This window comes from Lolium perenne, chromosome 6 (genome assembly GCF_019359855.2).
Source record: "Lolium perenne isolate Kyuss_39 chromosome 6, Kyuss_2.0, whole genome shotgun sequence".
Lineage (NCBI taxonomy): Eukaryota > Viridiplantae > Streptophyta > Magnoliopsida > Poales > Poaceae > Lolium > Lolium perenne.
Window position 1 is genome coordinate 8,559,884 of NC_067249.2, and position 11,839 is coordinate 8,571,722.

General features: G+C 45.8%; 2 protein-coding genes across 5 annotated transcripts; both read left to right on the plus strand.

The window, feature by feature from the left end:
* Positions 1-365: 365 nt before the first annotated feature.
* Positions 366-7,200, plus strand: LOC127308978 (uncharacterized). Of its 4 annotated transcripts, XM_071821374.1 has the most exons (5): positions 366-577; positions 1,687-1,877; positions 1,982-2,125; positions 2,971-5,942; positions 6,566-7,200. In XM_071821374.1, the coding sequence occupies exons 3-4, from the start codon at positions 2,114-2,116 to the stop codon at positions 4,264-4,266; spliced, it is 1,308 nt and encodes a 435-aa protein (XP_071677475.1). In that variant the 5' UTR covers positions 366-577; positions 1,687-1,877; positions 1,982-2,113; the 3' UTR covers positions 4,267-5,942; positions 6,566-7,200. The 4 variants fall into 4 exon arrangements, with proteins under 4 accessions (XP_071677475.1, XP_051195897.1, XP_051195898.1 ...); XM_051339937.2 differs by having other exon boundaries at positions 366-1,877; XM_051339938.2 differs by having other exon boundaries at positions 366-1,877; positions 1,986-2,125.
* On the plus strand, positions 4,266-5,946 carry LOC127308979 (uncharacterized). Its single transcript, XM_071821994.1, has 3 exons — positions 4,266-5,092; positions 5,512-5,727; positions 5,769-5,946. The coding sequence occupies exons 1-3, from the start codon at positions 4,266-4,268 to the stop codon at positions 5,944-5,946; spliced, it is 1,221 nt and encodes a 406-aa protein (XP_071678095.1).
* Positions 7,201-11,839: the final 4,639 nt, after the last annotated feature.

Genomic DNA, 11,839 nt, shown 5'->3' on the forward strand with positions numbered 1-11,839 from the left:
TTTGCTGGTTGGTTGATGTTTTTCAGGTAAAATTATATCCATCATATACCGTACCAGTGTAGCTGTGCCACCGTGGTCCACTACAACCTACTACCTCTGGTCTGAATTAATCGACGCGCACCGTGCCTAGCCATTGTTTACTTTTGGCATGACCCCGCGTCAATTAATTAAGAACGGAGGGAGTACATCATAACCGTCCGTCATACATCGGGCGTCAACCGTATTAGGTCAAAATGAAGAAGGAAAAAAAACTCCTCTGGTGCAAGTTGTAAATGGGCTTGACGGCCTTTAAGGGGGAAAAGGGTGAGGTTTTTTGGGCTTTATTAGCTGGGCTAGGTCAGACGGACCTCGCGCATGTTGGGCCGTCTTCATCTGGCTGAAAATGTGGCCCACACAGTCGGAGCCGCCGGCGTCCCAGCGACGCCCCTCTGCGTCTCCGTCGGCGGCGGCGCGCTCCGCCGCCCCCCCGGGGCTCCTCCGAGGGCGCCTTGTCCCGCTAGGGTAGGACCAACCAGTCGCACCCCCAACCCACGGCGCCGCCGGCCGAGCCGAGCCCTACCTCGCGCCGCGAATCAGTGTACCTCCTTGCTCACTTTGCTGTAGCTTCTGTGTCTCCATTTGCTCTGCAATTCAGTTCTTCCATGTATGCGCCGGAGTTATTCAATTAGTTCATTGGTGATGTGATAGGAACCTGAAATTTAGTTTGCTCACATTCTGCATGAGGCCTCTTTCTTATTTTCCCACCTCCTGAGCCTCTCTAAGAAATCAATTGTTCGCATATATCATTATCATGAGGTACCTGTTTTGACTATACATGGTACATGGTAAGCTAAAAACATTTTCAGGTGTAGCTGTTTCTCGAATTCAGCCGCCCTATAACTGATGTAGTAAATTCTCTTTTTCGTGAGTATAAGATTCTGTGTGTACAAAGGTACATTTGGTCGGATCGGTTAGAACAAGGATAAGCCATGCATATCAAGTTTCAGCAACAGACACAACGAGCAGAGGGGTTGTTTTTTTGCTGCGATTAGTTTTGTAATGTTGTTAGCAGTGCGTGAAGCATTTTCTGGTTTATGTAGAAACAGCCGAGCAAGTCAACCTCACATTGTATTTGAGAGCAGGAAATCCTGTAGTCGGACTCTCATAGGAACCCTTGTAGCAAGTTTCTTGAAGATATAAATAAGATTGGAGATATTGGCCACATTCCGCAACATAGTACAAGTACATTTCGCCCCCAAGTGTAAGTTAAAAACCACATCTGGAAACCCTACTTCAGAGTTTCGATAATTTGGATGGCTTGAAATACACAAAAGTTTTTAGTGTTAGCAGGAACTTTGGACAGTGAACAGAGACCCTTGCAACCATATCTTTATCTTTATACCCTGCAGCTAGCCAACCACAAGCAAAGAACTGATTTATTGTCTTTAGTGAAAGCAAAAGGTAATCCTCTCAATGAAAGAGGGGAAGTAAAGCAAAAGGAAAGGATATTACCACTTTCTTTTATTCTGTCTAAGGTATTTGTGCACATACACATGCACAAGCACCCCTAATATTTTGTCGCAGCATGTAGCCTGTCCCTTTTTTGCTCTCCAATTTGTCCCATCTTGTACTGGCACGTGGAAGTTCCATTTGGCTACAGACCCTATCACTGTTGGGGAAATCGTTAACTGGTAACTTATCGGTCAGCTGGCGAGTTGGGGATTAATGGACTAATCGGCCAGTTAATCGGCCAGTTAATCAATTTATCGGCCGGATTAATCAGTTTATCGGCTACTCGGTGGCCCTCCGAGTAGGGATTAATCGGCCAGTTAACTGGTTAATCGGCCGATTTTTGTAACAGTGCCCTATACGTACTACATATTATTCAAATTAACAAGGTATGTAACTAGCTCACATCGCACCTGTGTTCAATCTGCCTGCCTGCTTCTTCAGAATTATATGAGCTAGCTTTATTTATTGCTCCTTGTATTTTAAATGTAAGTCAGGAACAGATCAACGACTGGTTCAGAAATTAACCTGGAGATTGTTGAAGAACTGACGAGTGACGACCGATCTTATGCTTGGAATGGAATTAATCTAGCGGCTAGAGATCGGCGGATCCGACCAATTCATCATGCGAACGGAGGTATATTTATATTTGCCAGTAACATTTGATTCCCTTTTAAGTGCATCAATGGTACTCCCTCTACTCCATAATAAGTGTCGGGAGTTTAGTTCAAATTTGAGCTAATTTGTGTTAGAAATAAGCCACGGTTGTACGTAGCCGTGGCAGGTGTGTTTGGGTCGTTCTCTAGATCTAGGATTACAGTCCAGTATACGTGTGTGTTGCGGGAGGCGCCTGAGTTAGCTCGCGTTGGATTCTACCGCATACGGTTAGGTAGTTAGCGAGAGTTGGGGGCAGCCTGGGCGATCTGTTGCTGATCGCGTCGTGCGCGTAGTGGCACACCGAGAGCGCGGCCTGCAGGCGAGCGGATCGCGGGCATCGTGGGCATGTGGACGGGAGTAGAGCGCTCAGTTCGTGCGTGCGTACTCCACGTATAAATCCCCCCCTGCTGTGTACTGCTTTGTGAGCCAGCTGATTCAGAGAAAAAGGGGCGTCTGTGCGCTGAAAATCTTTGTGTTGTCTCCTTTCATTTACCTCCGTTCGTGAGCCAGAGTGAGAGAAGAGCTACCTAGTGCCAACAACCACAATTTAAACTAAAACCCCAACACTTATTATGGATCGGAGGGAGTCGTAATAAAAATATATATCATTACTTAGTTTTCATCCTGTATGTGTATCTTATTACATGGTACTATGCATGCACAACTTGTGGAGTTACAATATGCTCTGTTAGTCATGGATGAATATATTACCAATAGTCCAATGCCATCAGTCGACTTTCCTTGTGTTTTTTTAATAATATGGATATGGAATAGACACCTTGCACTTTGAAGTGATGCCCACCTCACCGCCGTACACACATGCAGGTTATCAAGGCGGACACCATTGACTTGGCCATCAGAAAAATTCTTTATGAACTTGCGGCGGATACAACGAACAGCAGAGAGAATGCCATCTACTTTGATGGCTGGGATGGGCTTGGGGCATCTACCGTCCTACAAGCCATAGCCAAACTCTTCACAATAGATGAGCTGGCAACAAATTCGGTGGGGCTGGAGTTTGAAAAAATCATCCACATTGACTGCTCAAAGTGGGAGAGCAGAAGAGCAATGCAGAGGAAAATTGGAGAGCAGCTGCAGCTTCCCACCCAAGTGATTGACATGTTCAACAAGCAAGACGAGGAGGATGATTTTAACGGTTTAGACCAAGGCTCCCGTGGTGAGGTAGCACAAGTTACCATAGCAATTTACCAAACCATACAGAATCACAGATTCCTGGTGATTCTGCACAATGGAAGCAATGAGGAGATTGATATACTCAATTTTGGACTTTCTCTATATGGATATGCAAATAGCAAGATGCTGTGGACATTCCAAGGGAGGTTTCGTCTTGACCCCAAGATGATAGACCATGTGAAGAAGAGCACATTGACACATGTTCTTCTTTCAGCTTCAAGAGATGAGCGAGATCCTTGGGAGCTTTGGTCGTATCTAGTGCGCCATGATGCTGCACAAGTTTCTTGCCATAAGCATGGCTTCATCCATCCAGCGATTGCTACTGACTGCGTCTTGTATATGCTTAAACAATCCTGGATTGGCTCTCGCATCAATGACTGCGACTGGGCTATCCACACCAGTAACTATTGGATATGTGATGGTGTCATCGCAGTGACAAACATTGACAACGCATGGCAAGTTGGCGATGCTTTGCAGGGTGAGATGCCACTGTTTAACATTTGCACCCAGCACAACAATGATGAATCAGCAGTAAGTGCTTCCCATCACCTGGAAAGGTCTGCTGAGCACACGCCGTACTGGATTTCAACAACAACTTCAAGTTCCGGTTTTGTAGTGAGCCCATCCGGTGTAATTCCTGAGAATATGTTTCAGCATTCGCAGAGGCTCGGCCTGCTCAAGCTTTCAAGGTGTACCTTCAGTTTCTCGTCACCACCCTTCCTTTGTTGCCGCAGCCTGAGATTTCTGTGGCTTGACCGGTGCAAAGACCTCCTAGCAAGAAGCACCACAAGTCATCACCCCACAGAGGCAACAAGGAGGCAAAGGGGATGGAAAACAGCACCACAACCTCGTGGGAATGTTTCCAAAGCTTGTGGGTGCTTGACTTGCGCTACACAAATTGTGATCGTATCTTGTCTGCAAGAGTGATGGATATCATGATCCAGCTCAGGGTGCTAAATGTGATAGGAGCCAAGAACTGGGACATGAGCCATCTACGGGGACGGCTTCCTAACATTCGCAAGCTTAGGGTTACAAAGTCCATGTGCTACTTCAACAACAACATGTTCTCAGAGATGGGAAACATAGAGCTTCTTGATTTTTCGGGAAATACCATCAGCCGAGGCATGACAAGCTTATCTGGGCCAGCAAACAGTAGTAGCCTTAAGACTGTCACTATTGATGGATGTGATGGCTTAGAAATTATCTCTTTCAGGAACTGCAAAGAACTGAAGAACCTTTTCTTGACAGGATCGTTCGGGAGTCTCGAGGAACTGGATCTGTCAGGCACAAAAGTAAAAACTCTCGACCTTGGAGGAGTAGAATCCACACACCCCGAGCGGATCATCTTGCTGGGCTGCGAGAAGCTCCGTGCAATATTATGGCCAGAGAGTGTAATAAAAGAGGAAAAAGGGCAGTATGTGCTGCGGATTGACACTACCTCAACATCAGCATCAACTGATGGAGGGGAATCAACACATGCACATCCACACTGTGATCAATCCCTCCAGCAGCAGAAAGAAAAACTGTTTAAGGATGGATGGCAGATCTCTTTCATGGATGCAAGGATCCTTAGGCCGCTTTCTCCTGGTTTTGCAACCTTACATCTTGATATCTATTCTCCAGCTATTCTTGGTGGTTGCGTACAAGGAACAAGCAGTGATGAACTAGTGCAAGTCCAACCGCATACAAGTACCATAATGGACTCCGAGTACAGAGACGCCGCGAAGGATGGCCCAGTTGAAGTGATGATAATGTGGGAGTGCCCTGGGATAAGTACTCGATGGTGGGACTCACGCAGAACTTGTATCATAAAGGTGATCATGCACGGGCAGAGCAACAAGCTCTTGGATGATGCTCCAAGTGCTAGTAGTAGTGCTTTATTTTTCCCTAATTTTATATATGAAGAGGCTACATCGCTGCACGTTTATGATAACTCCTCCATCACGGTATCTCCCCATGGAGTAGGATGGAAGGCTCTCAGGTGGTGCCGGGTCGAGAGGTGCCCCAAGTTGCACACAGTCTTCCCTATTCCGTGGGGCAGTCGTTCGGATTACTTTTATCATCTGGAGACCTTCTGGGCGTCCCAACTCCTCTCTGATGCTACATCTGGAACATGCCAATTAATAAAACTGCTCCAAGCCTGAGGTTCTTGCACCTGGACCACTGTCCCAGGCTCGTCCATGTGCTACCCTTCTTTAGACTGAACAAACACACCTCGTGCGCACTGATCCAAGAGATACTAGAGATAGTGTACTGCAGTGACCTCAAGGAGGTATTCCCTTTGGACCGGGAGTTTCACGCCAAGGATGAAATTATAGAATTCCCCAAGCTGAGGTTTATCCACCTGCACGAGCTCCCCATGCTGCAGCGCATCTGTGGGCGTAGGATGTATGCGCCTAACCTAGAGTCAGGGGCTGCTGGAGCCTCAGGCGTCTGCCGACAGTCCGGCGCTACACCAAGCTGCCCAAGGTGGACTGCGAGAAGGAATGGTGGGACAACCTGGAGTGGGATGGGCTGTGGAAGGACGACCACCACCCTTCCCTCTACGAGCTGAGTCACTCGTTGTACTATAAGGCCCAGCTGCTCGGAGTCAGCGTATTTAGGTGAGGCATACATATATCCCCCATCTCTTCCTACTGTGCAAGTAAACTTACCTTTATGCTGCTATACTATGTTTTCTAGAATAAGAAAACTAACCAATGCAGTCTGAATATAGATAGATAGACAGATAGACAAACAAACAGATTGATAGGGTGCAGAAAAGTTATTTTGCACTACGTTGTTACATCCATAAATTTATTTTTTGTGTACTAATATTTACGTTCATATTGACTCGTAATAAAAAAATCAACGTAAAAACATAATGGGCAAGTCATTAAATTGTAAAAAACACATATTTTATGTTGTACTAGTTGAATGCCCGTGCGTTGCTACGGCATCTATTTTTTTTCGTAATACGTAACATAATACATGTAAAGATTCATCTGTATGAAAAAGACATTCACAAGATATTCTAAACCCATAAGATTCTAACTCGTTTGAAGTATATTTTAACCACCGTTATAATTGACGTTGTTTGATATGGAATAAGCACTCGACTAATTACTTTTAACAAAAAAAATCTACTCCTCGATGTTCATTAGATATTTTCATACAAGTTTGGTATATTTTCTTCCGTTTCATTTTCATGGTATAATCACCTCTTTTCATTGTGTAAAACTCGCAGCCTCGACATCTTCTGATCCTGAGCCCCCTACACGAAGTCACATAAGCTCCCGTTGTGTGCACGACCAAGCCAGCACTGAACTCCGGCATCACTGCTGGAGCGGTGCCTGAGAGAACCTGACGATGGAGCTGATGCCGACATCACCTTATGCGAGACCCTCGTTGCTGCCACCATCGGCGTCAGCCGATCCCGCTACCCCCGATCTTGCGCATTCTCCTATGTGCGGCGTTATGCCGCAGCGGCTGATCCCCTTGTTACAGAGTGACAGGTAGACATGACAGATTAGAGGGCGCGTCATTGACGGAATGAAGGGCAAGGGATTTGGCAGCGCACCTCCACGCTCAGCAATGGTGTTGTGTGGCCTCGCATCGCCCGCGAGGAGAGGATTCATGGTGGTGTTGGATTGACGCTGCTGGTGAAGGTTGATCAGGGAGGAGAATACCAATATGACTGGTATTTGGTAGGTGTTGGAGCATACAATATTTCCTATTTCTTTTGGTACAAGATGACGTTCTTTTTATTAGCAGATCCGAGTACTTTCTGCATATATGTTTCTTTGTTAATAAGATTCTGAGATGTGCATTGTGACCATTTTGTTAAGAAAATTGCCATGGGATTAGCTTAATTCCAGTTCTTCTCCCCGTGTTATTATATATGAGTTCGTACGTTGTCAAAAATGTTTGATATCAAAGATTGGAGAAGAACGGGATTAGCTTTATGGCAAGCGGGCATTAAAAAAACCGTAGCAACGCATGGGCATTCAACGCACGGGCAAAGGAAGACGGTCAAACAGGCGGAAGATTTCACCAGCGGGGACTGAGCAGGCCAACCACGATGGCGACCAAGCTAGCCTGATCCGCTAGACTGAAATCATGTGATTGTCGTATGCTTCCCATTCCCAGGTTTTTTTTTAATTGGTGGCAAGTGGCGCTGGTTATCCCTGATTGCTTTCCATCTATGACTGATTCGGGTGATTGGTGCTTGCTGTGTGTTTTCCATGTATAACCAATGGTTGTCTCGTGATTAATTTGATTGATTTCGGTGATCCCGCGATTAATGCTCCTAATGTTGAGTTTGGAAAGTGATCAGCCCTTAAGATATTTTGACGGTATATGGTATGGATGGCTAGATATCAAGCGGGAGATGTTTAGTAAGATTGGATGGTCAAGATGTCTCCAATCTTTGACATCAAACATGTTTGACGACGTACCAACTCGAATATAATAGTGAAGATTTTTTATGTACGTCACGTAAATATTATTTTTTACATCATTTTTATTTTTTCTTATGTTCTACTTGCCTTCTGATGTAAGACAAAATTTATGTGACGTAAAAATAATGCACGGTTGCGAAGATACAAGGTGGGTGTAGAATAAATAATGTGTGTGTGTGTACACGTGCCAATCAGTCATATCACTGATGGTTTATTATGTTGCAGGTAATACATTCCTTCCATTAATTGATCTTCGGCTTGCTTCAACCAGCATGCACATGGGCGTCATCATGCAGACCTACATAACTGAAGCTTTCCTTTCCCGCTGTGTGTTCGTTGCTTGCCCTGCTTCCTGCTTGATTGGTTTGTGGGCTCTCTACATCTGCATTGCTATGGTGTGGCAGTGAAATTCCAGTTTGGTTTGATTTGATTTGGTTGGATCATCTTTGCTCGATCCATGGAAGAACTGGTCATCTGGTTGCATAGATGATGGTACAAGCTGGAGCAAATGAGAAGTAAACAGAGTGGGCATTCAGCTTATGCATCATGAGTCCTGAGTGCTCATCCGTGCCCCTGATGTGCGTATGTTTTTTGCTGTTGTTGTGGTTTAAATAGTTAGCCACGGACTGATTGTATTGTAAGGAAATTACGATGGTCTATGATTGTGGGTGCGCTGTTGTTTGTTATGGTTAGCTATGGACTGGTTCTGATTTGTAAGCAGAATAATTATAATAATGATGATTTTGTGTGTGGTTTATGTAATAGTTTCAGTCTGCTGATAAATCCATTGCTAAGGTTCCTACCCGAGAGCTTTTTCATGTATAGTACCATAACATGATACTCCTAGTCCTGTTCATTTTGTTTGTTCAATGCTGAAAGATGATTATTAAGTTTCTCTGTCCATGATAACTCATTTAGTTACTCAAAGGAACTACTCTTGAAAGGTTGTGAAAGAATTTAGTTGTTTGGACTTGGTATGTCACTTGTTAGGCTAGCATGTGCTTCCTGACTAGAATTTCCTTTGACCAGTTAAGATCAGAGATGGTGGGCCTCTTGACCTTGATAAATTATTCTCATATTGTCACGATATTTTCTATATTGCTTTTGGGCCTGGTTACTGCGTAAAGCAGCCACGTAAATAAGAAAAGCAATAGTCCGAGTGTAACGTGAGATATTTGGCCTGGCAAAGGAAACCAATACCATACAGTACTCTTTTGTTGTCTATGAAACAGAGAAAGGTTAGAGCAACTCCACTCATCCTCTCCAAAGACCTCTTATACACTTTTGGGGGCGTTGGCATAAAAAAGGCCCCCAACCGCGGCCCCCAAAATAGTTTTTATCTGGCGCGGCACAACTTTCCATCCGGCGCCTTTAGGCCAAACCCAGTAGAAAGGGAGTCTAGCGGGGGCGTCGGACGGCTGGAAAATTGCCGCGGGCTAGCCTTGGCAGCGAGACGTGCATCTTCCCACCAGTTCCGCCGGTTCCCTCCTACATCTTCCCGCTAGTTATGCCGGTTCCCGCCTACATCTTTCTGCCTTTCCTTCGCTTCCCGCTATTGTCGCCGCTATATAAAGCCAGGAAGTGGTGAAAGGGCCACATCTCATCCTAGTTTTACAGATTTCTCCCACGCATCTCACCCATGGCGTTCGGTGATCTTGCCCTCACGCACACGGAGGTGGAGGCGCTCAGCGCCTCAAAGTACCCCTGCCCGCCGGGTTCATATGACCCCAGGGCTAGCGTCTGAGCGCCGGAGGCGTGCCAGTCTCCCCCGGCCCCCAAGGTGCAACTCGGCGTGTGGTCATCACTCACCACTACTACGTCGAGTTCACTCCCGAGCAGCGCATGGATCCCCGCTGGGATCTCGACAATGCCACAACTTGGGATGCCTTCTTTTCCAATCGCCGGGACATGGAGCTCGCCAGGTACGAGGGGGACGGGCCGCCGCCCGTGGACAATAACGAGGCCAGACGGCAGATATGGTGGGGCAGCCGGGCCCTCGAGGGGATGAACCACAATTTGGCGGGCGACTACCCCCATCTGCGATACCCTCACTTCCAGCCACGGAAGAAGGGTGGCAGCGACGGCTTCGTGTTACACAGACACCATGTGCCCCCCCCCCCCCCCGCAGCTGGAGGAGCCGGAGGAGGGACCGGAGTGGAAGGCGCCGTTGGAGTACGCCATAGTCGCCAACGACTTTAGGTGCCCTGGCGACCCGAAGGATTTCCTAGGCCAATGTGTGGCCATCCGCGCCTCTCTAAAACTACCGCTGCCGTCGCCGGTGGAGGCTGGCCGGTCCTGGTGGGTGAAGGAGGAATAGGCCTACCGTGCGCGCCGTGGCGGCGACGGCCTATGCTGTAGTCGCTGCGGCCATCTGTCCCGCCGTGTGCGCCATCACAACCTCTACGGATGCAACCACCACTACCGCCGCCTCGTAGGTTCGAGCCGCGCCCGGCGAGCGACGACGACGGCTCCTCCGACAACGGCGACTACAAGTACATGTACTATAGGCCTAGATATGAGTATGACTAGTCTTTTATTTACGTATAATAGAATAAAAATAATTTTATTTAAAATGTGCATACTTTGTATGGAGGTCACGGCTGGCATCGTACAAGGTTGACCTAGGTCGGTGTACTACACCGTACCTAGAGTTATATGGGTCATGTACATGCATTCTAACAGCCTCCCTTAATCTAAGCTTCGGAGAAGATTCAGATTACGCCTAAATTCATGAAGATTTTTGACTGGAAGAGCCTTAGTGAAACCATCTGCAACTTGATCTTTACTAGACACAAATCTAATACTTAACCTCCTTGCAGCCACTCGTTCTTGAACGAAGTGGAAATCTATTTCAATATGTTTAGTACGTGCATGAAATACTGGATTAGCTGACAAGTATGTAGCACCAAAGTTATCACACCATAAGCAAGGCCTTTCCCTCAAACGACCTCCAAGTTCTCGAAGAAGTGCCTCTACCCAAATCATTTCAGCAGTTGCATTGGCCAATGTTTTATACTCAGCTTCAGTACTGGAACGTGACATTGTAGCCTGTTTTCTGGCACTCCAAGAAATCAGATTTGGTCCTATAAAGATTGCAAAACCTCTTGTAGATCTTCTGTCATCAAGGCAACCAGCCAAATCTGCATCAGAGAAAACACTCAAGAGTGTAGAGGAAGAAGGCTGGAAAGTAATACCAATATTAATTGTATCTTTAACATATATGAGAATTCTCTTAACAGCTTTCCAATGAATAGTGGTTGGAGCATGTAGAAACTGACATACTTTGTTCCCTGAGAATGAAATATCAGGCCTTGTAAGCGTAAGATATTGCAGTCCTCCAACAATACTACGATATTTTGTGCTATCTTCAGGACCAAGAGGTTCTCCATCAACAAGAGAGAGAGAATCTGTAGCGGAAAGTGGTGTGGGAGCCGGCTTGCATATGCGCATACCAAATCTCTCAAGTAGATCATTTGCATACTTCTCTTGTGTAAGCAATAACCCACGGTGAGTTTTCTTGACTTCAATACCCAGAAAGAAATGCAAGTCACCAAGATCCTTAATAGAAAAATTATCATTGAGATCACTGACTAAGACAGTTATAGCATCATTTGAAGAGCTTGCCACAATAATATCATCAACATAGATTAATATGAATATTGTGATACCTGACTTCTGATATAAAAACAGAGATGTGTCTGCCTTTGAGGGTGTAAAGCCAAGGTCATGTAGTTTGGAGTTAAGACGAGAGTACCATGCTCGAGGAGCTTGTTTGAGACCATAGAGAGCTTTATCTAGCTTGCAAACAAAACTAGGAGATTCATAATTTTCAAAACCTGGGGGTTGTCTCATATAAACATCTCTTCCAGAACACCATGCAAAAACGCGTTCTTGACATCTAGCTGCCGCAGATTCCAACCTCGAGAGACTGAAATAGCTAAGACTATCATGATAGTAGCTGCTTTAACAACATGACTAAAAGTATCTTCATAGTCAATACCATATCTTTGCTTGAAACCCTTTGCAACAAGACGAGCTTTATATATGTCAATAGTACCATC

Excerpts from the sequence above, each read along its gene's own strand:
- LOC127308979 (XM_071821994.1), top strand. The coding sequence starts at position 4,266 with ATGGATATCATGATCCAGCTCAGGGTGCTAAATGTGATAGGAGCCAAG. Across the intron at positions 5,093-5,511 it reads CCAGTTGAAGTGATGATAAT|GCTCGTCCATGTGCTACCCT; the intron begins GTGGGAGTGCCC and ends CCACTGTCCCAG. Across the intron at positions 5,728-5,768 it reads CGCATCTGTGGGCGTAGGAT|GCGTCTGCCGACAGTCCGGC; the intron begins GTATGCGCCTAA and ends CTGGAGCCTCAG.